This window comes from Aotus nancymaae, unplaced genomic scaffold, assembly GCF_030222135.1.
Source record: "Aotus nancymaae isolate 86718 unplaced genomic scaffold, 86718_ANA_hifiasm-v0.15.2.pri h1tg000089l, whole genome shotgun sequence".
Taxonomy (NCBI): domain Eukaryota; kingdom Metazoa; phylum Chordata; class Mammalia; order Primates; family Aotidae; genus Aotus; species Aotus nancymaae.
Window position 1 is genome coordinate 21,209,343 of NW_026988504.1, and position 21,627 is coordinate 21,230,969.

Here is a 21,627-nt window from a genome sequence, read left to right on the forward strand (position 1 = left end):
CCCCACCCCCAGAAGCATTCCAAAACATGGCCCTTGAGCTCACCTGTCAGAGTTCCTCCCCCAGGCAGCATCAAACTCCCTAGATTGGACCTCAGTCTTCCTTCTTCTTCTTCTTTCTTTCTTTTTTTTTTTTTTAAGACAGGATCTTGCTCTGTTTCCCAGGCTACAGTGCAGTGGTGTGATCATCACATCATGTAGCCTCAATCTCCTGGGCTCAAGAGATCCTCTGACCTCAGCCTCCAGAGTAGCTGGCACTACAGGCACATATCACTACACCTGGCGAATTTTTTTGATTTTTAGTAGACAGATGAGGTCTTGCCATGTTACCTGGGCTGGTCTCAAACTCCTGAGCTCTAGTGATGCTTTTGCCTCGGCCTCCCAAACTGTTGGAATTACAGGCGTGAGCCACCATGCCCAGCTCAGTCTCCCTTATTCTTAATGAGGGGACCTTGAGTTAATCTCTTAGGTCCACCCTCACCTCCTCCAGGAAGCCTCTCTGGTTTACATCCCTCCTGCTTTGTGCCTTCTGGTTTCTCATCAGTGTACTCATTCCTGACCCAGAGTGGCCCTCAGCATTTGCCAAGATTTGTCCCCAGAGCTCAGGGCTGGTGGCCAGGTGGGTCAGGGGTTAGTTGTCAGGGGTTGGGAGAGCACCTCTCCTAATGCAGTGAGGAACAGATCCAGATGGCTTGGAGGGAAGGGAGGAGGGCCTGGGCAGCCTTAGCCCCCTTCACCCCACACCTCTGCACCCTGCCTAGCCTCTTGACCAGGAAGCTGAACTACCTTCACTAAAGGAGAGAGTGGAGACAGGAGACAGGGCCCTTCCCTCTGGGACAGGACCCTCCCCGTGGGGCTCCTTAGAGGTAAGATCCTGCCTCTTGGGCCCCTGGGAGTCCCTGGACCTCAAAGGTCTTATGCCCACACGTTCAGGATGGGGCCTCCAAAGATGGTCAGGGTCACAGTGCCACCTGCTGGGGCTCCCAGGAACAGCAGCGGGAGAGACGCTGATGTGCGTGCTTGCCTGTGTGTGTGTGTGTGTGTGTGTGTGTGTGTGTGTGTGTGTGTGTGTGTGTGTGTTGTGGGGAGGGCAGTTAATAATACCTCACCACAGATCTCAAAATTCGCCTGATTTTGAACCCTCACCCCTTTCCACGGAAGCAGCCAAAAGAGGGCAGAGGAAATGGTACTGGAATTCAACTAGGGCTCCCAGGGAAAGCCAGATCCCCAGGGACATGATTGCATTCCTTGGAACTGGTGTTTTTTGAACTTCATTCATTGAAGCCTGGTTTCTAGGGATGGTTTCTCTTTGTCATTAACCCAGAAGGAAGGTGGAGATTGTTCTTCGTGCTTCTATGTGAAATGGGGTTTCAAGGGCAAAAAGCAAGAATGCACTTTGAATATCTTTGTTTTTTATTACACTGAGAAGAGTAAGAAAAGTACATTACATTGTAAACATTGATGATTGGAAACAGTCCAAGGTGATCATTGTAATGTCAATTTCTGAAGCAGCTGGGAGAAATAAGTAGGATAATGAATCAGCACAATGCCTCTCACTTGAGAAATACTCTGTATGTTGGGCAATTCACTGGTAAAATGAAACCCGCTGTGGAGAAAGTGATTGGCCTTCCTGGCAAGCTGGGCTGGAGATGAGCAGAGTTGGCCAAGATCATGTGGTGATGGGTGATGTCTTGGTTGAGAGCCACTAGCTGACCTGTGTCCTGCTGATGCACAGGTATGCTGCTCAGTAACTCCCTGGAATTATTTTTTTAAAGGTAGATGTGTGAATAAAGAATTTGGGGGATTACAATTTTGGTTTGTAAATGAACCCTTTGCTTTAGGAAGAACTCACCATTGGACGCTTGCAAGTATTTCTCTCTCTCTCTCTTTTTTTTTTTTTTTTTTTTTTTTTTGAGACAGAGTCTCACTCTGTTGCCCAGGCTGGAGTGCAGTGGCACAATCTCAGCTCACTGCAACCTCCGCTGGGATCAAGCGATTCTCCTGCCTCAGCCTCCTGAGTAGCTGGGATTGCAGGTGCGTGCCACCATGCCCAGCTAATTCCATCCCTTGACCTTGTGATCCGCCCACCTTAGCCTCCCAAAGTGCTGGGATTACAGGTGTGAGTCACCGTGCCCGGCCGACCCTTGCAAGTATTTCACATGACACTTGTTTTGCCCCCTTCATCCCTTTACTGATATAACCAAAGTCCACCTGCAGTGACAGTCTGGCCTGATAACCTACTCATGGAGCCAAATGCGGATGCTCCTTAGGCAGAGTTTGGAGTACAAATGGGGGAATATTTGGGGATCTGGAGAGTGGGACTGATGTTGGGGAATCAGCAAGCACCAGGCCCCCATCTTGGTGTATGACATTTGCTTCCCCATAGAATCCTCACTGGAACCCCATGCAAGAGCTACCGCTACCACCCTCATTTTACAAATAAGGGACTTGTGGCCCAGGGAGCCTGTGTGGCCTGGCTGAGGTCACAGTCCTGATGAATGCTAGAGTTGGGATGTGAACCCAGGGAGTCTGGGGTGACTCCAAAGGACTAAGGCCGGGAACACAGGAAGGTGGTGATACCCATTTGGGAATGTGCCTGGGGGAGGTTTGGAGAGGTGGCTCATGGTCAGTGGTGATTCAGCTTCCCACTCACCAGGCAGAGGACTGACCTGGTATGTACCTTCAGGGCTGACATGTACGACTGTTCATGCTGTGCACTGCCAAAGGTTATCCCACATATGAGGACACTGTGCACATCACGGCCTTATTTGCAGTGACCATTTTCTGACAGTTGGAAATAAAGTGCCTAGAGGAGGAGGGACCTCTTTCTAAATCACTCAGAGGGGCTTCGTGGGTGGGCAGCCTTTTCCACGTGTACATCACCATCTTCCTCCACCCACAGGAGTGAGCAGGTATCGGGACAACTTTAGGCCATTGATCTAACCCCTGTGCTGCGGGGGTGGAGGAACCTTTTGCATTTTCTTCCCCCTCTGCAATTCTCCCAGAAGTCACGGAAGGGGCAACAGACAGCAAAAGCCTTCTCTGTGTCACTGGCCCTGCTGTTTCCTCTCTGGGACATCTGGCTGAAGATTCAGGCTCTTGACATCCCTGCAGTAACAAGACCTCATAACTGGCAGTAAGGGAAGGAAGGAGAAGTGAGGAAGAGCCCAGTGGTCAGTGGATCAGAAGAGATAGAACAGGGCCTGCCTTTAAAAAAAATCACGGGCCAGGTGTGGTGGCTCATGCTTGTAATCCCACTTTGGAAGGCAAAGGCAGGAGGATCGCTTGAGCCCAGGAGTCCTGGGCAACATACTGAGACCCCATTTCTACAAAAAATGAAAAAATTAGCCAGGCATGGTGGTGTGTGCCTTTAATCCCAGCTTCTCAGGAGGCTGAGGGAGGAGGATCGCTTGAGCCTGGGAGATCAATGATGGTGCCACTGCACTCCAGCCTGGGCAACAGAGCAAGACCCTGTCTCAAAATAAATAAATAAATACAAAAAAAAATAAAAAATAAAATTTTAAAATTACATATACACACATCCACATATATGTAAAATGTCATAGATCATTTGGGTTGTTGTAATAAGCATATATCAGCCTTCAATCAGATGCAGTCCATAAAATCTTGGTTTATAAAAACAGATAATTTGGCATAGAGGTCTGTGCAGAGAGAGAGGATTAGTCTCCATATAAAACAGTTCCCAGGGGATTTGTTTTCTTTTCTAAACAATTTCGTTTTGTTTTTTTGAGACGAAGTCTCACTCTGTCACCCAGGCTGGAGTGCAGTGATGCCATTTCGGCTCACTGCAACCTCCGCCTCCGTGGTTCAAGCAATTCTCCTGCCTCGGCCTCCTGAGTAGGGACTACAGGTGCTCGCCACCGCACCTGGCTAATTTTTGTATTTTTAGTAGAGACAGGTTTCACCATGTTGGCCAGGCTGGTCTCAAACTCCTGACCTCAGGTGATCCACCCGCCTCGGCCTCCCAGAATTCTGGCATTACAGGTGTGAGCCACCGTGCCTGGCCTCCAAAGAATTTTAAGTGTGTTTCCAGGAGTTTCAAAGATGATTGTTATGTTTATGGAATGCTTATTCTATTAGCTCTGGGCTCATGCTAATATGTTTGTGGCCGCTCGACCCAGCACACACTCTGCCCTTGTGGCCACTGCCAATGGGACCAGCTTTGGGTACCTGACCCTTGGCACCCTTAGCCCCTGGCAGGTCCAGGCAGCACTGATGTGGTGTCCCCTTTTTTTCTCAGACACTTGCACCAGGATGTATAGTAGATGAATGGCTGTGGCACAATGCCGAAGTCACAGCAGCCGGGACGGCCATGCGAAGGTTGTAAGTTCTAAGCAGCAGGAAGTAGGTGTGAATGGAAGTGGAGCAGAAAGCAGCCGGTTCTGTTTTCCACCTGCATTCTCCTTTCCCGTGCCCCTGTGTACTCACCATGGGGCCCCTTTCCCGATGCTGCTTCCAGCAGGAGGTAGAGGGTGAGAGAATTCGGGTGGGAAGGCTCATCCCTAGGAAAGACGGTGCCAACAGACAAGCCTCCCTGGAAGCCTGACAAATCAAAATTACCGTTTATTGAGCACCTACTATGTGCCAGGAACACGACACAAATGATCTCATGTAATCTTCACAACCAGCCCGAAGAGCAGCTTTCTCCCTATTTTACAGTCCGAGAAATGGAGGCTCTGAGAGATTTTAAGGGACTTGCCCAAGGGTACCCAGCTAAGAAGGAAAGGGTATCCTGGCCGTCCAGGACCAGAGACACTGCTGTGAGGCTTCGCGGTGGGAAGAAGAAAAGTCACGCATCAATAATCCTCACCGAGTGAGAGTGAGTTCAGCGCTACCCCTGCACCTCTGGGCGGGTGGGTGGAGAATCCGAAAGAAAGAGGCCCCTCCCTGGTCCTGAAGCAACAGGGCTTTGGAGAAGGGAGCGCTGGGGGCTGCAGTGCCAGAGGGTTCCTTGAGGAGACCGGGCTTGAGGGGCGAGTAGGGGCTGGCTGGGAGCAGGACCGGGTGGAAGGGACCCTCTGGGGTGCGGAGTGGACGGAGGCATGGGAGATGAGGCTCTGCAGTGTGAGGCAGGCGCACCGGGAGGCCACGTCCTCCTCTGAGCTCCGTGTTTCCCGTGTGCAAAGTGAAGAGGTGCGCCGGCCCCGCAAGGGCCTTCTTGCGCTCCTCTGCGGTGTGGGGCTGGGGGGTCTCTGGTCCGCGGGAGGGCAGCCCCTGCCAAGCCGCCGAGCGTCCTCCAGGGTCCGCGGCCGCCGCGAGCAGCGCTGACCGGCAGGGGGCGCTCCTGCAAAGGCTGGCCACGGTGGCGCCCTCGGCGGGGCCTGGCTGGGGTTGGGGACCCGGGAGGACTCCCCGTCCCGCTCCCGCCACTTACCTTCTCACATCGCTCCTTCCCATTCCATGTTCTGGGATCACAGGCCTTGGAAGTTGCTGGTATCTAGGTCGTTGGGCGGGTCACTTCTCCTCTCTGTGCCTCAGTTTCTTCAGGTGCAAACTGGCTTGTGTGAGGAAGAGATGAGTTATTGGTCAGGAGATGCTTCCAGCCACAGGTGGGGTAGATATGCCGCTGCTTCACACGCCCATATAACTCCCGGGGCGGGGGCTACTGCTCTACCACCTCAGGGTTACAGTTTGCTTTAAATCTTTGTTTGTTTGATTTTTCAGATAGGGTCTCCCTCTGTCACTCAGGCTGGAGTGCAGTGGTGCAATCACGGCTCACTGCAGCCTCAAACTCCTGGGCTCAAACCATCCTCCTGCTTCAGCCTCCCAAGTAGCTGGGATCACAGGTGCATGCCACCACCCCCAGCTATTAATTTTTTTTGTAGAGATGGGGTCTTGCTATGTTGCCCCAGGCTGGTCTTGAACTCCTGGGCTCAAGCGATCCTCCTGTCTCAGTCTCCCAAAGTGCTGGGATTACAAGCATAAGCCACTGTACCCTGCTTGAAACTTTTATTCAAAGTTCTTTCGTGCAAAGATAGAAATAATTCCTGGATCCTACAGAGCACCTGGCATGGTGAGTGATGCTCAAAACAGAGCTGTGGAAGGATTGTTTTTTTGAAATAATCCGGACAGAAGCTATGAGAAAATCAGACAGTGTACATCTTCTGAATCACACTGGAAGGTGTCCATATTCATCTTCACATTTCTAACCACTGTTCTGTGAGGAAGACAGACAGGGAGTGTTGTGTCATTTTATGGATGAGGAAATCAAGGTTGCAGAGGAAGCCAGAGACAAGATTTTAAGTTAGGACCCAGGGTTCTCTCCATGCAACCACTGGTAAATTATCCCGTTGTAGCCAGTGACTCCTATTGGAAACATGTGGTATTGCAACCAGGCTACATTAGCCACCGAACACCCCTCATGTGGAAGAAGGTGGGCGCATCCTGGGTGCCAAGCCCAGAGAGGGAGAAACTAGGGTAGATATTAATATTGGAGCTGGGGGGGTGAAAATGATATTTCAGAGTCAATAACAGATTGGAAAGGCTTAGCTAGTTTAAAAAACATTCCCTATTCTTAAGTCCCCACACTTTTTCAACCTCCTCTCACTCCAGAGTAGAACTTCATATAGCAAAGGCATGCTTTGTAGGGTGAACCTTTAGAATTATAATGACAACCGATAGGAAAACTTGGCTTCCTTTTAAACATTTAAGTGGCTAATTAGGAGCAACTATTCCATTCCTTAAAGTGAAGTGAGAAGGACTGAAAAAAAAATCAGTCTACAAAATCCAGCTCAAATATCGTGGAATCTCAGTCGCTATTGTCTTAGCTACCTCTTCCCTGGAACCATTAATGAATTGATTGCCCTCTTTCCTGGGTTCCTGCCTTATTTGATACTTCCTTCTCTTTACTGCAGCACAGTGCTTAAATATGTGTCTTTGGTGCCAGCTCCCTGGGTTCTAATATCAGTTCTAAGCTTATTAGCTGGTGAGTTACTTGATTTCTCTGTGCCCCTCTCCTCATTTGTAAAATGTGAGGATTAAATGGGTTAACAGTTTTATAGGACTTAGAACAATGCCTGGTGCAATTGTTAGCACTCAGTAACTAGTTTACACCTATATAGAAATGTCAGAATGCTCTCTTTATTTTTTTATGTGTCTTTCCTAAGAAACTGTGCGCTCCTTAAGGACAAGAACTGACTTAATCATCTCTTACTCCAGGGATTAGCATCAGATGCTTATTCAAAGTATGTTAAATTGAATATTATATATTCATACTTTATTATTTTTTCTAAGACAGGGTCTTGCTCTGTCGCACAGGCTGGAGTACAGTGGTGCCACCATGGCTCAGGGCAGTCTCAACTTCCCATGCTCAAGCAATCCTCCCATCTCAGCCTCCAGGGTTGCTGGGACTACAGGCATGTGCCACAATGCCCAGCTATTTTCTTTTTTGTATTAACTGGGTCTCACTGTGTTGCTGAGGCTGGTCTTGAACTCCTGGCCTCAAGCAATCCTCCTGCCTCAGTCTCCCAGAATGCTAGGATTATAGGCACGATCCACCATATCCAGCCTATACTTCATATAAAATGGAAAATGTGCAGTGAGGTGGAGTTAGTCACCCTTTTTATATATATATAAGTTAAGCCTCAGATTGCTGCTTCCCAAAGATAAACCAAGGCTTGAGTCTCTCCTTTGTTCAAAAAAAAAAAAAAAAAGATCTGGCTGGCCACTGCAGTCCTACCCTGAGTTCAGGAACACATGCTATGTCCCAGTCGGGACATGGTTAGTGAGCACTTCCTGCAAACTTATTTGTACCTGCAGTTATGATAATGTGACATGGAAGAAATGATCTGGTGGTGGCCGGCTCCTAAAACTAACTGCATTCCTCCAGGCACCTACGAACTTCAAGATGGGACCCGTTTCCTCTCATCTCCTTCTTTTTAGAGAGCAAGAACTTACTCAGATGAAAACAAACTAAAAGATGTTGAGAACGCCTCTGTGCAGATGCAAATCTATAGAATGTTATTTATAGTAAATTCTGGCATGATTTTTTAAACTTCTATTCCCTAAGAAAGTTGTTTTCTTGCCTCCCTCCTTCCCTTCCTCCCTTCCTCTTTCTTTCTTTCTTTCTTTCTTCCTTTTTTTCCTTGCTCCTGTTGCCCAGGCTGGAGTGCAATGATGGGATCTCAGCTCACTGCAGCCTCTGCCTCCTGGGTTCAAGTGATTCTCCTGCCTCAGCCTCCTGAGTAGCTGAAACTACAGGCGTGCACCACCATACCTGGCTAATTTTTTGTATTTTTAGTATAGACGGGGTTTCATCATGTTGGCCAGGCTGGTCTTGAACTCATGACCTCAGGTGATCCACCTGCCTCGGCCTCCCAAAGTGCTGGGATTACAGGTGTGAGCTACAGTACCTGGCCTCCTTCTTCTTTCTTTTGAGCCGTACCCATAGCTGTGCCCTGTTTGGAACCCCTTTCTGTTGTAAACCCGAATATAGAGTCTTTCATTAGTGCTTTGCCCATAGGGGACTTCACAATGGTTGAAGACAGAACACCCCGCTGCCCCGTGCTGCCTGTCCAGGTGTCTCCTGGTCTCCAGGTCATCTCACTGTATTCTATGCTCCTGGAAGTGGTAACCAGGGCCGGGGTGGGGGTTATATTCATGGTGAGCCCAGTGCCCAGACAGAGCTTGGACATATATGTCACCTGACATATATAAGTCGACTTATGGGGGACAATGGAGTGAGTTATCTGAATTTTTCTTTTTTTTTTGACATGGAGTCTTGCTCTGTTGCCCAGGCTGGAGTGCAGTGGTGGGCTCAGCTCACTGCAAACTCCGCCTCTTGAGTTCAACTGATTCTCCTGCTTCAGCCTCCTGAGTTGCTGGTATTACAGGTGCCTGCCACCACGCCCAGCTAATTTTTGTATGTTTAGTAGAGACAGGGTTTTGACATGTTGGCCAGGGTGGTCTCCAACTTCTGATCTCAGGTGATCCATCCACCTCAGCCTCCCACAGTGCTGGGATTACAGGCATGAGCCACTGTGCCCAGCCATGTTATCTGAAATTGAGATTTTCATTCCAGCTCACTACTTACTTAGACAGAACTGGACTGCTCAAAGCACTCCTGCTAGTTCCAACCATGTCAATGTAGATGGCTCATCCTGTCTCTCGTGAACATGATAAAATCAGGGGCAGGGTTTGGAGCCATCAATAAGTCAGGTCTGACCTGTCCAGGGTCCAATGTTCATTCATTCAGTTATTTATTCATTAATTCAGTTATTTAACAATCTCTTTACTGTGGGCTGAAACTCAGTACCACTATGGGAAGAGGTGTGCGATAGAAGAGAAAGAGGGGATAGGGTCTCAGATCTTGAGGTATCTGCAAGCTACACATAGCAGGGATGCCTAATCTCCCAAACTCAAGGTCAGTGTGTAACAACACAGGCACTGGCACAGAGTACAGTTATGCCAATAAAGGTTATAGAACCGGGAGTTGTCAGTCAAGGTGGGCTTCCAGGAAAAAGCGCACTGGCCTTGGCCACAGAAGCATGGCTGGGTAAGGAGACACCAAAGAGCTTTTTCTTGCTCTGTTGCCAGGCTGGAGTGCAGTGGCACAATCTTGGCTTACTGCAACCTCTGCCTCCTGGGTTCAAGTGATTCTCCTGCCTCAGCCTCCCGAGTAGCTGGGACTACAGGCACGCACCACCATGCCCAGCTAATTTTTGTATTTTTAGTAGAGACGGGGTTTCACCATGTTGGCCAGGATGGTCTCGATCTCTTGACCTTGTGCTCTGCCTGCCTTAGCCTCCCAAAGTGCTGGGGTTAGAGGTGTGTGCCCAGCCACAAAGGGCTTATTCTCTGCATTCAGCCTCCCTTGGCTGTGCTCAAGGATGCTGCTTTATCAAGGGCTGGAGAACGGCCTTGGACAGGCAAGGGGTGAGAGAGTCAGTCCCTCCTCATACACAACTCAAAGTGTTCTGTGAGGAAGAAGAGGGAAGGAAGGAGGAACAGAAGTGAGAAGGCCTCCAACCGGAACTGCCGTGGGGAGTGGTGAGCTCTGTCAGCTCTGGAGTGAGCACGCTAAGAGGGGACAGGGGCCCTTCCCACAGAAAGACAGATGAGTGACTGTCACAGAGGACTCCAGTCCAGAAATACTGCCCTGCCGCTCCCGAATACCTTTCCTGCAAATGCTTAAAGTTCCACCATCGGAGATTTATTGTTCTATATTTGTCTCCTCCCCAGTTTCAGTAACTTTTTTTCGTTATAAATGTCAAACCTGCTTGTAATAGAACACTAGGAAAATGAAAGGGTAAAACACTTCTTACCCACACTCCCAACCTGCAAGGCAGCCACTGTTAACATTTTGGTGTCCTTCTTTGCCCCCTTTTTTGTCATTTTCAAGCATGGCTGTGAGTTCCCGAGAGGGGATTCTGAAGCCCACTTTCCCCACTCAGCTTCAGTCCTATTTCAGTCGTGTGTTCCAGAAACATCAAGTCTCCCACCCCTGAGAGCCAGTGAGTTCTATGACCTTGAGGAAGTCGTTCATCTTTCTGGACTTTAGTGTCCTTATCTGTATAATGGGACAATCGTGGCCCACACACTACCTCACAGCGGTGCTCCAGAGTCAATGCTAGTGGGGCATTGCAAGGGCATTGCCAATACAGTTCCAGTATGTGGGGCTAGGACTCCTGGGAGTGGTCGGGACACGGCCAGTCAGAATAAGACTACGGCAAGAGGGCCAGGCCACAGGGAGGATGGGGAAGGACAGGGAGAGGGACAGGTGAGCCCAAACCCACACCAGTCCTGTCTGGGCTCCCCAGGACCAGCCCTCCGGAGCAGCTGTGTCTCAGGTCAGCATGGGTGTCTTCCCTTGGAGCTGCTGGGGCATCACCCTATTGGGTGCAGAGTTCAATTCCAGTGCAGTTTGAGGGAGATTAAAGGAGACAGCCAGCCTGGGCCACTGCATTTCCACTTGGGAGGCACAGGAGATCTGGAGTCAGCCAAAGACGATGGTTCCTGAGGGTTTGCTTAAGGCAGGGTGGGCTGGCGGCAGGTGGTGGGGAAGGTGCCGGGAGGAGGAGGATTTGATGTGGAGCTAGATTCGATGTGGCCATGGCAAAGCTTTCAGCCTCATCATGTTTGTGACTTCCAAAGTGTGTGTGAGCACGAGCACGCACATGCACACAAGAGAAGGAGAGGGCCCCAGCCCTGAGCGGTGGCTGCCTTGGGCTGGTTAATGGAGACAGGTAGCTGCATGTGGATATCTAAGAATGCTTCTCTCGCATACCTGTATCAACGTGTGGACCCAGGAGCAGCTGTGGGGCTGCCCAGGAATGCAGACAACCATGGGGGAGCTGTGGGGGCCTGTGTGTCACCGAATGCCTGGACTTGGGCTGTAGTGTGTGTGTCCTGTGAAGCCTGTGTCTGAGCCCAGGAAGGCCTTCCATGAGCATACATGGTATTTGTCTGATACTTTACATCTTTACAGCTCCATAAAAGGGCCACAGATCAGGGTTTTAAGCTGAAAACACTTGTTTCCTGAGTACCTATTATGTGCTGGGACCTGTGCCAGGCTCTGGAGAAACAGAGAGAAGTAAAACTCAGGCCGGCCCTTGAGGAGCCCACAGGGCAGAGGGAAGGGGGCAGAGCAGCAAATCATTGATGGCACAGGCTGTAGGCCCCAAGGGCTGCTCTTCATGTCTTTCCTCGGGGATCCCACAATTTCGGGGATGATATGTTTTACTGCCAGCTCCCCCTCCAGGCTATGAGCCCCTTGGGGATGGACACTTAGGAGGTAAATGATGCTCTGTAAGGATGTATAATCCAAAGGTATCTGTGAGTCAGGCTGTGCCTGGGGAGTCCTGAGCCAGCCACGGCCAACCAAGAGCCACAGCCAGTAGTGACAGTCTCGCTGAGCTAGAGCTGGGCTCAATTCCTGCCTCCACTACAGCTGCGCCACCTACATCAGCTACTTAAGCTCTCTCAGCCTCTGTTTTTTCATCTGTGCAATGGTGTTGATGACTGTCCCAGCCTCCCAGAGGGCTGAGACTTCAGTGAGACTGTGAGCCAAGCCTGGCACGTGCACACACGCACACATACACGCACACAGAGCTTGGTACACAAGAGCTGCTATGGAATGATTATTATTATTAGCAAGAAGGGGCTATTATCTGGGCAGTTCTGTGCAGCCTTATTGACCAAAAAGGCAGAAGCAGAACCTGAAGCCTCCATGGGCAAGCTGTGGGGGGGGCACCCAGCAGATAGAAATCTGGTACAGTTCTAACATCAGGAGGAAGGAGCCCAAGGGTGGGGCCATGCCATTGGCTCAAGAGCATCCATCTCAATATTTTCCTCGTGTTTCTCACTCTCCAACCACTGATGTCTCCATAGAGTCTTTGGTGCTTCCTCCAATCTCTTTGATTCATAGGTTTACCCATCAGACATCAACATGTAACTTTCATGAAATTTTGAAGAGGTGTCACTTTGGGAGAATGTGCCCTGCCTTCTCCATGCACAAGCATTCTTGTGTGTGCTTAGGGGCATGAGAACAGGAGGAGCGGCTGGGGCAGCCTGATCCAACCCACTCCCTCCTCACCTGCCCAGGGGGTGTGGCTGGGGCCTGGTGGGGTCTATCTGCCAGTCCCTGGCTCTTCCTTCTCTCTGACACACTGGTCCAGCTCAGGCCCCTCATCCTCTAGCTTCTGTGATCATGGTTCAAAGTCTTACCAGTGATATGCTGGAGCCTGTTCCAGCTGGCCTGTAGGGCTGACTGTGCACATCTCTTCCTAACTCCAGTGATCAGAAATGATGCCACACTGGTAGCATGAAGTCAGACATGATGGAAATATTTAAGGCAGAGAGATCAACAAGTGATACAAATCAGACCCCAGTCATCCCTCCTCGAGAACCGATTGTAAACGTCATCACATCCCTGGTCCTGCCTGCAGGTATAACAACCACTGATATTAGGTGTGGCACCTGCTAGGCATTTAACACCTTTTTTTTTTTTTTTTTTTAAGACAAGATTCTGCTCTGTTGCCCAGGTGGGAGTGCAATGGCGTGATCTCGGCTCACTGCAACCTCTGCCTCCCAGGTTCAAGCGATTCTCTTGCCTCAGCCTCCTGAGTAGCTTGGATTACAGGTGCGTGCTACCACCACCACACCCGGCTAATGTTTTTGTATTTTTAGTAGAGATGGGGTTTCACCATATTGGCCAGGATGGTCTCAAACTCCTGACATCTAGTGATCCACCTGCCTTGGTGGCCCAAAGTGCTGGGATTACAGGCGTGAGCCACTGTGCCTGGCCAGCATTTAACATCTTATCTGCACAAAAGTCCTGTTAGGTATTTCTCATTCATATTTCATATGGGGCTCATAACTTACATGATTTGACTCCAGGTCTCTGCATGTTACACTGGGCCATGTGGCCTCAATAAATAGAACCATGGGATTTGATAGGGCTAGCAGAGCTGTAAGGAATCATTGCATCATCTAATCACTGCGCTGGTTTGACAGAGAAACTGAGCCCAAAGGGTCTCAAAGAGGTGGGGCTTCCTCTGTTAATGCCACCTAATACGGTAGCCACCTCTCCCCCACACCTCTCCCAGCCCCCTACCATGCTGGTGTCCACTGATGTTCCACATGCACGGCTGATTTTTTGGAAACCTTACATGTAGATCTTGACATTCATTGCAAGTTATATTTTGTTTTGCTTGATTTGACCCAGCATTCGAGACTCGCGAAAACTCTCACTTGGGTCATTAGTTGTCTGTCTCCTTTCTAGACAGGTACCACCCTCTGCTTTGATCTCTGCACCTTCGTGCAGGAATTGGGGTTAAACTTTAAAAGAATAATAAGCAAACAGAACTTTGGGGCCCAACACTTGAAGCTCCCACCCTATCTACCAGAGATTCTGGCGTCTACACACCTTGGAAAGTGGGTTCCTCCTCCCACAGGGCTCCGTCTGCTCCACTGTCCACTCTGGATTTCTGCGCTGGGGAACATCAGTGGCATTTTATCAAAAGCCCACGGAGGCCCCCGCTGCGCACCTTGCCGGTGACAGCCACTCTCCCGCTTAAAGACAAGGTGCCCTTTCTTCTCTCCCCTCTGACCAGGAGTTCCCTTGGGGACTCCATTTGCCCGGCCACAGAGTCCCCCGAGCCACTGAACATGTGTTTCCCTCGCTTCCAGAGAGCGGTTCTGGGTCAGGATCCGGCCCTGCCCTGAGTCCGGGGGTTGCGGAGAAGAGACCGGCTCTCGCTGGGCAGGAGGGCGGACAATACCCGGGTTTTCCACCGACTCCAGGTGCGTCTCTCCTAACCACCGTCTCTACCTCGGAGAAGCTATTGCACTTGCCTCCGCCCCACCCCGGAGAGGCAGAATCTCCTCAGTCCCCGCCTCGTACCCTCCTCCCAGCCTCTCCGGACCCGGGGGGCTTCACGTTCCGCCGCCGCGACCTCTGGCGGGCGCGGCGCCAGGTGAGTGCTCACCTGGGGCCGGAGGGTGGGACAACGGGGGCAGGGCGGGCCCAGGGCGGCGGCCCCACCCGCGACGGGGCGGGGCGAGAGCGGTGGGGCCAATGGGGCGGGGGGCTCGCTGCCCGGGGTTGGGGCGCAGCCCGATCTGCTCCCTCCCCCAGCGCCGCCTGCTCCGCCCCACCCGGGTTTAAAGCCCCGCGGGCGGCTGGTGGCGGCGCTGCGAGCTTGAGCGGCGCGAGGAGATGCTACAGGGCGCCGCGCCGCCGGCACCATGCGCCCCCCGCCCGCGCTGGCCCTGGCCGGGTTCTGCCTGCTGGCGCTGCCCGCCGCCGCCGCCTCCTACTTCGGGTCAGTGCCCGCCGCGCCCCCCGCCCGCTCCCCGGCCCGCCCGCCTCCCCCTCTTCCAGCTACAGCTGGGTCAATTTTCCCTCCCGCTGTCCTTGGCCCTGCGGAGGTCTCGAACTCAGACCCTAGCTCGGCGCGACCCAGCCCACCTCTCAGTGGGGGTTCGCGCCCTGAGCTCGGTCTCTGGCTTCCCTGGCTCCGAATCCATCGCCCTGTTCGGTGTCCAAGTCTCTGGTCCCCTCCGCCGCCGCTGTCCTCACCCCGCCGGGTCTCGGACTCTGCGCGCGCCTCGGACCCTGGCCCCGCCCGCCAGGCGTCAGCCCCGCTCTCTGATGCCCTCTTGGGATCCTCACGCGGGTGCCCCGTCTGCCGCCATCCTGGGCTCCGTCAAGCCGTCCTTGCCTCGGACTCCTTCCCCACCCTCTGCCTTTACCCTGCGGAGCGGAGACGGAGAGGGCTGGGTGGATGGGTGGGGTGGGCTGTTCCCGGTCTAGGGGCAGAGGATCGTGCGCGTCCACAGGGAATAAGGGAAGCCTCGGACCGTGAGACGCCAACTACAGACGCAGGAAGGAACCATGCGCTGGGGAAACCTGACCACATCTTAGACCTGGCATGGGGTGATTTCTCAGGAGAATGCCGGAAAGAGTGAGAGTGCCCAGTAGGTGTCTGTGCGTGCGTGCGTGTGTGTGTGTGTGTGTGTACATAGTTGGAAAAGGAGGATCACAGTGGGGGAGAGTTGGGCAGGTAACACTGGGGAGATAGAGGGACAGGAACTATGAGGGGAATGTTTGGAGCAAAAGTTATAGGGCAATTGTTTCCAAGTTCCTTCTTGTCTGACCCTGAATTGCAGGGACTTGGTGAAGGGGTGGGTATCATGGGTAAGAAGGCACCTTCCCACCCTCCACTCAAAGCCAATTCCAATATGTGCAGCCTGTCGCTTTAAACCTTGCCTTCTTTTAAAATCTTCACCCCAAGTCAATAGGAGGCTTACAGTCTGAGTATATACAGCAAAGGCAGGAAAACACCAAGCAAGTGACCTACTAAAGGCTGCTTTGAAGAAGTAGCCAGGGAGAGGTGTGTGAAGGTCTGAGAAATTCTGTACAGGTTGGAGTAAGGGCTGTGGGCTAATTTCCAGGTCGTGACCTGTGGTTAAAACACATCTAGGCTGTGGGCACTGGCTATCCCTGAAATATATGGGGAGGGGAGGAGGGCATCATCCCTGACCCTAGCTTTGGGCTCAGCTTGCTAATGACACGGGAAGACCACTCAGTCTCTGGGCCTCAGTTTCTCCTTTTGTACAAAGAAGGGGCTGAACTTGATATGACTGATCCTTTTGCAATCCACCCCAAGAACAGTGCACAACATGTTTGCTTCCTGAAGATTTCAGGCTTGAAGGAATGGTTGTTGCCTCGGCAGGCAGGATGTCATTACTAGGGCACAAACTGGGTTCACTCTCACCACTTGCTAGCTGTGTGCTCTTGGCCAAGTCACTTAACCTCTCAGTCTCTCAATCTGTATAATGAAGATTATACTGCCAATTTTATAACAGGATTGAGCTTGTACATGTAAAGCACTTAGGACATTGTCTAGCACACAGTAAATACTCAACTAATGCTAGTGATTTTTTTTTTTTTCAAGATGGAGTCTTCCTCTGTCACCCAGGCTGGAGTGCAGTGATGCGATCTTGGGTCACTGCAACCTCCGTCTCCTGGGTTCAAGCGATTCTCCTGCCTCAGCCTCCTGAGTAACTGGGACTACAGATGTGTGCCACCATGCCCAGCTAGTTTTTGTATTTTTAGTAGAGATGGGGTTTCACTGTGTTGGTCAGGCTGGTCTCGAGCTCCTGACCTCAATCTGCCAGACTGAGCCTCCCAAAGTGCTGGGATTACAGGCATGAGTCACCAGGCATGGCTAGTGATTATTTTCATTAAGGAAACCAGGTATAGAATCTTGATGTCCTGGCCCTCCCAGTTTTCTGAGCTGGAATGGAGAGGGACAGGACAAATGGCACCTATATCCTCTTACACACTGGCTCATTTCTACAATTCATTTGTTTACTTGGGTTTTATGGTTGGAGATGGAGCAAGAGTCAGGTGGGATGAGAGGAGAGGGATTCCAGGAGGACCACCCTAGCTGCTGTGTTGGAGGGGAAAGGTGTTCTCAGCAGTGTGTGGGGTTAGAATTTGAGGGATCTGAGTGAGGAGCAGCCTTGAAAATGACAGGTGAGATGTTCAAGTAGGCCTGGGTTAGGGCTGAGAGGGGTAAGTATCTGAGCCACTTCTTCCAGGTCAGGAGCACAGCTGGAAAGAGCTGACAAAGGACACAAAAGCCACCACCACCCCAATCTGGGGAGCAGGACAGATACTCAGAGAATAAGCTAAAACTGGGGTCTCATGCTGTGAAGTGTTTGGTCTCAGGAAACAGACAGGATTCAGCCTGAGCTCTAAGTGAAGAAACCCTCTCGTGACTTAGACCAGGTTTCCCAGCTTCCCATCCACATTTGCTCTCTGGGAGGAATCTGGGATCAGTCATGTACACTGGGGTGGGCCAGTGAGGCACAGTGCTTCTGCCTTCCTCCACAAGTCATTTGCATTTGCTTGTAACACCAAGTGCTTTGGCATCCTGATCAGAGAAAATGCAAACATCAGGAGGGCAGGTGAGGCTGATCTTCTTGGGCTCTTTCAAATCATAGTATCATAGACTTCAGAGTTGTAAATGACCCCAGAAGGATCTCTGGTCCAAAACGCACTGCTTCAAGTAGCATGTATTATCCCAATTTTTCAGATGAGGTGACGCTCCAACCCCAGTGAGCCAGCTGTTGCTTCTGCTGCTTTTGAGTGAGCCTAGAGCCTAATTCTGTGAATGGTGATTAAAAAAAAAAAAAAAAAACAAAAAACAAATAGTACTGCAGATTACAAATTATTATTATTATTTTTTTGTTTTTTTTGAGATGGAGTCTCACTCTGTTGCCCAAGCTGGAGTGCAGTGTCATGATCTCAGTTCACTGCAACTTCCACCTTCTGAGCTCAAGTGATTCTCCTATCTCAAGCCTCCTGAAAACTGGGACAGGGTTTCACCATGTTGGGCAGGCTGGCCTCAAACTCCTGACCTCAGGTGATCTACTTGCCTCAGCCTCCCAAAAGTGCTGGGATTACAGGCATGAGCTACCATGTTGGCCCAAATTACTTTCTCATACAGCTGCCTCTCTCATCTGATCCTCAGAGCCATTCCTCCAGAGCCATGTAGGATGGGTGTAAATAGTTCCCACAAGGAATCTGAAGGTCAGAAAGGTTTAGGAGTCACCCGATGTCACACAGTGAATTGGTGGGGGAGGCTGAATAGAAACCATGTCCTGCTTCCAGTTTGAGCCCTTCACCCTACAGGGGCAGCCTCCCGAGCTAAGGCAGTGAAATTCCCCTGGGGCAACAGTGGCTGCAGAGAGGCCGCAGAGGGTGAGAGTGAAGGGAGGCTCTCTTCCCTGCTTGACTCTTTCAGACCCTCTTGGCTATAATGGGATGGGCAAGGCCACATATTCTTTTCTGTCCTCAGTAATGAGACAGGATGCATTGACCCCTGCTCGGCTGTCAGGTGGGCGCAGAGAACAGCATGATGGCAGTGGGACAGAAGGCGGACCAGAGGTCAGGGGCAGAAACATTCCTGGCTCTGGGACACTCTCTGTGTTGTCCTTGATCAAGTCACTCCTCTCCAAGGTCAGTAGCACCCGGAGGTCCTAAGGTTCCCTAATGTTAACAGTCCTGGTCCTGGGTCTGGAAGTCTAGGATTGCCAAAGAGCTTTTATTTTGGCTTTGAGTGCCTAAAAATTCCACAGATGTTAACTTCTGTGATGTCGTATAAATGAAAATGCACTGCATTATATGATGAGCTGGGCACAAGACAGGCATAGTTACCCAATCCAGGCTTATTTATTTAGAGATGGAGTCTCGCTCTGTCACCCAGGCTGGAGTGCAATGGTACGTTCTCGGCTCACTGCAACCTCCACCTCCCAAGTTCAAGAGATTCTCCTGCCTCAGCTTCCCAAGTAGCTGAGATTACAGGCATGTACCACCACACCCAGCTGATTTTTGTATTTTTAGTAGAGATGAGGTTTCACCATGTTGGTCAGGCTGGTCTCGAACTCCTGACCTCTAGTGATCTACCTCAGCCTCCCAAAATGCTGGGCTTATAGGTGTGAGCCACCATGTCCGGCCCCCAATCCTTTTTAAGTCATCCCAATGCCTTTGTAACTAGAAATAGTTTCTGTGGATGCAGTTTTTAAAATCATAGTTAACTTTGGTGATGTTTCTTCACTGTGTGACCTCTGCACTCATCGAGTTTCTTTCCTCTCTTTGGACAGTATTGAGAAGTTTATGAAAGCACAGGATAGTGAATCCCAGCTTTGCCTGTTGCTAACTCTGTGACTTTGGACAAATGTCTTAACCTTGCTGAGCTTAGGGTTATGAGAACACCCATCTGAGGGGAAAGGCTGAGGCTTAATTGAAACAATGAAGGGAAGGGCTGGATGGGGTGCCTGGCATATACGTGCTAAGTGCTTAGTCCAGGCTCACTCTCTAGTTGCTGGGGTTCTAAACATCATCCCAGGTGGTGGAAGTGTCATTACTGTAATTCCACTGGAGGAACAAAACATAACCTTTATTTCCCCCCCAAATCATTGTTATATACAATGAAATGCATGCATTTTTTTTTTTTTTGAGATGGAGTCGTACTATGTCGCCCAGGCTGGATTGCAGTAGCATGATCTCGACTCACTGCAACCTCCACCTCCCGGGTTCAAGCGATTCTCCTGCCTCAGCCTCCCAAGTAGCTGAGATGACAGGCATGCACCACCACGCCTGGCTAGTTTTTGTATTTTTAATGGAGACAGGGTTTCACCATGTTGGTCACGCTGGTCTCGAACTCCTGACCTCAGGTGATCCACCCACCTCAGCTTCCAAAACTGCCAGCACTGTGCCCGGCCAATGCATGCACTTTACAATGTGCAGTTTGGGTTTTAACAAATTATACACCTGTGTAACACATTTGTGGTGACTACAATGACTACATGGGACATCTCCACCATCCCAAAGGATCCCTGTGCCTCTTTGTAATCAGTCCTCTCCCACCAGCCCCTGGCTACCCCGCTTCTCTGCTTCTAGTCACTCTATGTTAGTTTTGCCTGTTCTAGAAGTTTATATCAATGAAATTATGCAGTACGTAGCCTGTTATGCCTGGATTCTTTTGCTTAGCATAGAGTTTTTGAGATTCATCTATGTCATAGCATACAGCAATAGCCCATTCCTTTTTATGGCTGAGTATTCCTTCATATGGCTGCACCACAAATTGTTTATTCGTGTCCCCACTTGATAGATATTTGGGTTATTTTGGCTGGGCGCAGTGGATCACGCCTGTAATCCCAGCACTTTGGGAGGCCGAAGCAGGAGGATCACCTGAGGTCAGGAGTTCAAGACCTGCTTGGTCAACATGGCAAAAACTCATCTCTACTAAAAACACAAAAATTAGCTGGGTGTAGTGGCATGTGCCTGTAATTCCAGGTACTTGCTGAGGCAGGAGAATCGCCTAAACCTGGGAGACAGAAGTTTCAGTGAGCTAAGGATCATGCCACTGCACTCCAGCCTTGGCAACAGAGCGAGACTCCATCTCAAAAAAAAAGAAAGGAAGAAAAAGAAAAATGACCAGAGCTTTTGGTGGTTTTACAGGGGTGAAGGGATACCACTAAAGACTTGAAATGCCAAATTCTCAATAAAAGAGAAGACAGGGGCTGGGTGCAGTGGCTCACGCCTGTAATCCCAGCACTTTGGGAGGCCAAGGTGGCGGATCACTTGAGGTCAGGAGTTCAAGACCAGTCTGACCAACATAGTGAAAACCTGTCTCTGCTAAAAATACAAGAATCAGATAGGCATGGTGGTAGTGGTGGTGCATACCTATAATCCCAGCTGCTCAGGAGGCTGAGGCAGGAAAATCACTTGAAGCCAGGAGGCAGAGGTTACAGTGAGCCTAGATTGTGCCACTGCACTCTAGCCTGGGCAACAGAGCAAGACTCTATCTCAAAAAAAAAAAAAATTGAGTTACTTGCAGTTTTGGACTCTTTCAAATAAAGCCGGTATGCACATCCATGTGTATCCCTCTTTGTGGGTGTATGCTTTCATTTCTCTTGGATAACTGTCTAGGAGTGGGTTGTTGGATCATATGGTTGATACATGCATAACTTGTAGAATTGGTGTTTTTCAGAGGTTTTACCATTTTACACAGGAATGTATGAGAGTTCCAGTTGCTCCATATTCTGTTGTCAGCTATTGTCAGTTTAACTGTGGCATTTTCATAGGTATGTAGTAATATCTCATTGTGGTTTTAATTTGTATTTCCCCACTGATGAATGGTGCCTTGAACGTTTTTTCATGTGTATATCTGAATATCATTTCATTGAGTTACTTCTTATTTTAAGAGTTCTTTATATATTTTGTTGTTGTTGTTTGAGATGGAGTCTTACTCTGTTGCCTAGACTGGAGTGCAATGGTGCGATCTCGGCTCACTGCGACTTCTGCCTCCTGGGTTCGAGCAATTCTTGTAGCTCGGCCTCCCGAGTAGCTGGGACTACAGGCATGCACCACCACAAAATTAGCTGGGCTAATTTTTGTATTTTTAGTAGAGATAAGGTTTCATGATATTGGCCTGGCTGGTCTTGAACTCCTGACCTCAGGTGATCTGCCTGCCTCGACCTCCCAAAGTGCTGGGATTACAGGTGTGAGCCACTGCACCCAGCCTAAGAGTTCTTTACATATTTTGGATACAAGTCTTTGTCAGGAGTATTGGTAATATTTCATTCCTGCCTGTG

General features: G+C 50.3%; 1 protein-coding gene across 1 annotated transcript in view; it reads left to right on the plus strand.

Moving 5' to 3' along the window:
* The first annotated feature begins 14,648 nt into the window (after nt 1-14,648).
* Nucleotides 14,649-21,627, plus strand: part of WNT9B (Wnt family member 9B) — a 29,381-nt gene continuing 22,402 nt past the window's right edge. The window contains exon 1 of the mRNA XM_021673637.2: nt 14,649-14,780. Within this exon, the coding sequence (XP_021529312.1) occupies nt 14,704-14,780 (77 nt within the window). The 5' untranslated portion in view covers nt 14,649-14,703. The remainder of the gene's footprint in view (nt 14,781-21,627) is intronic.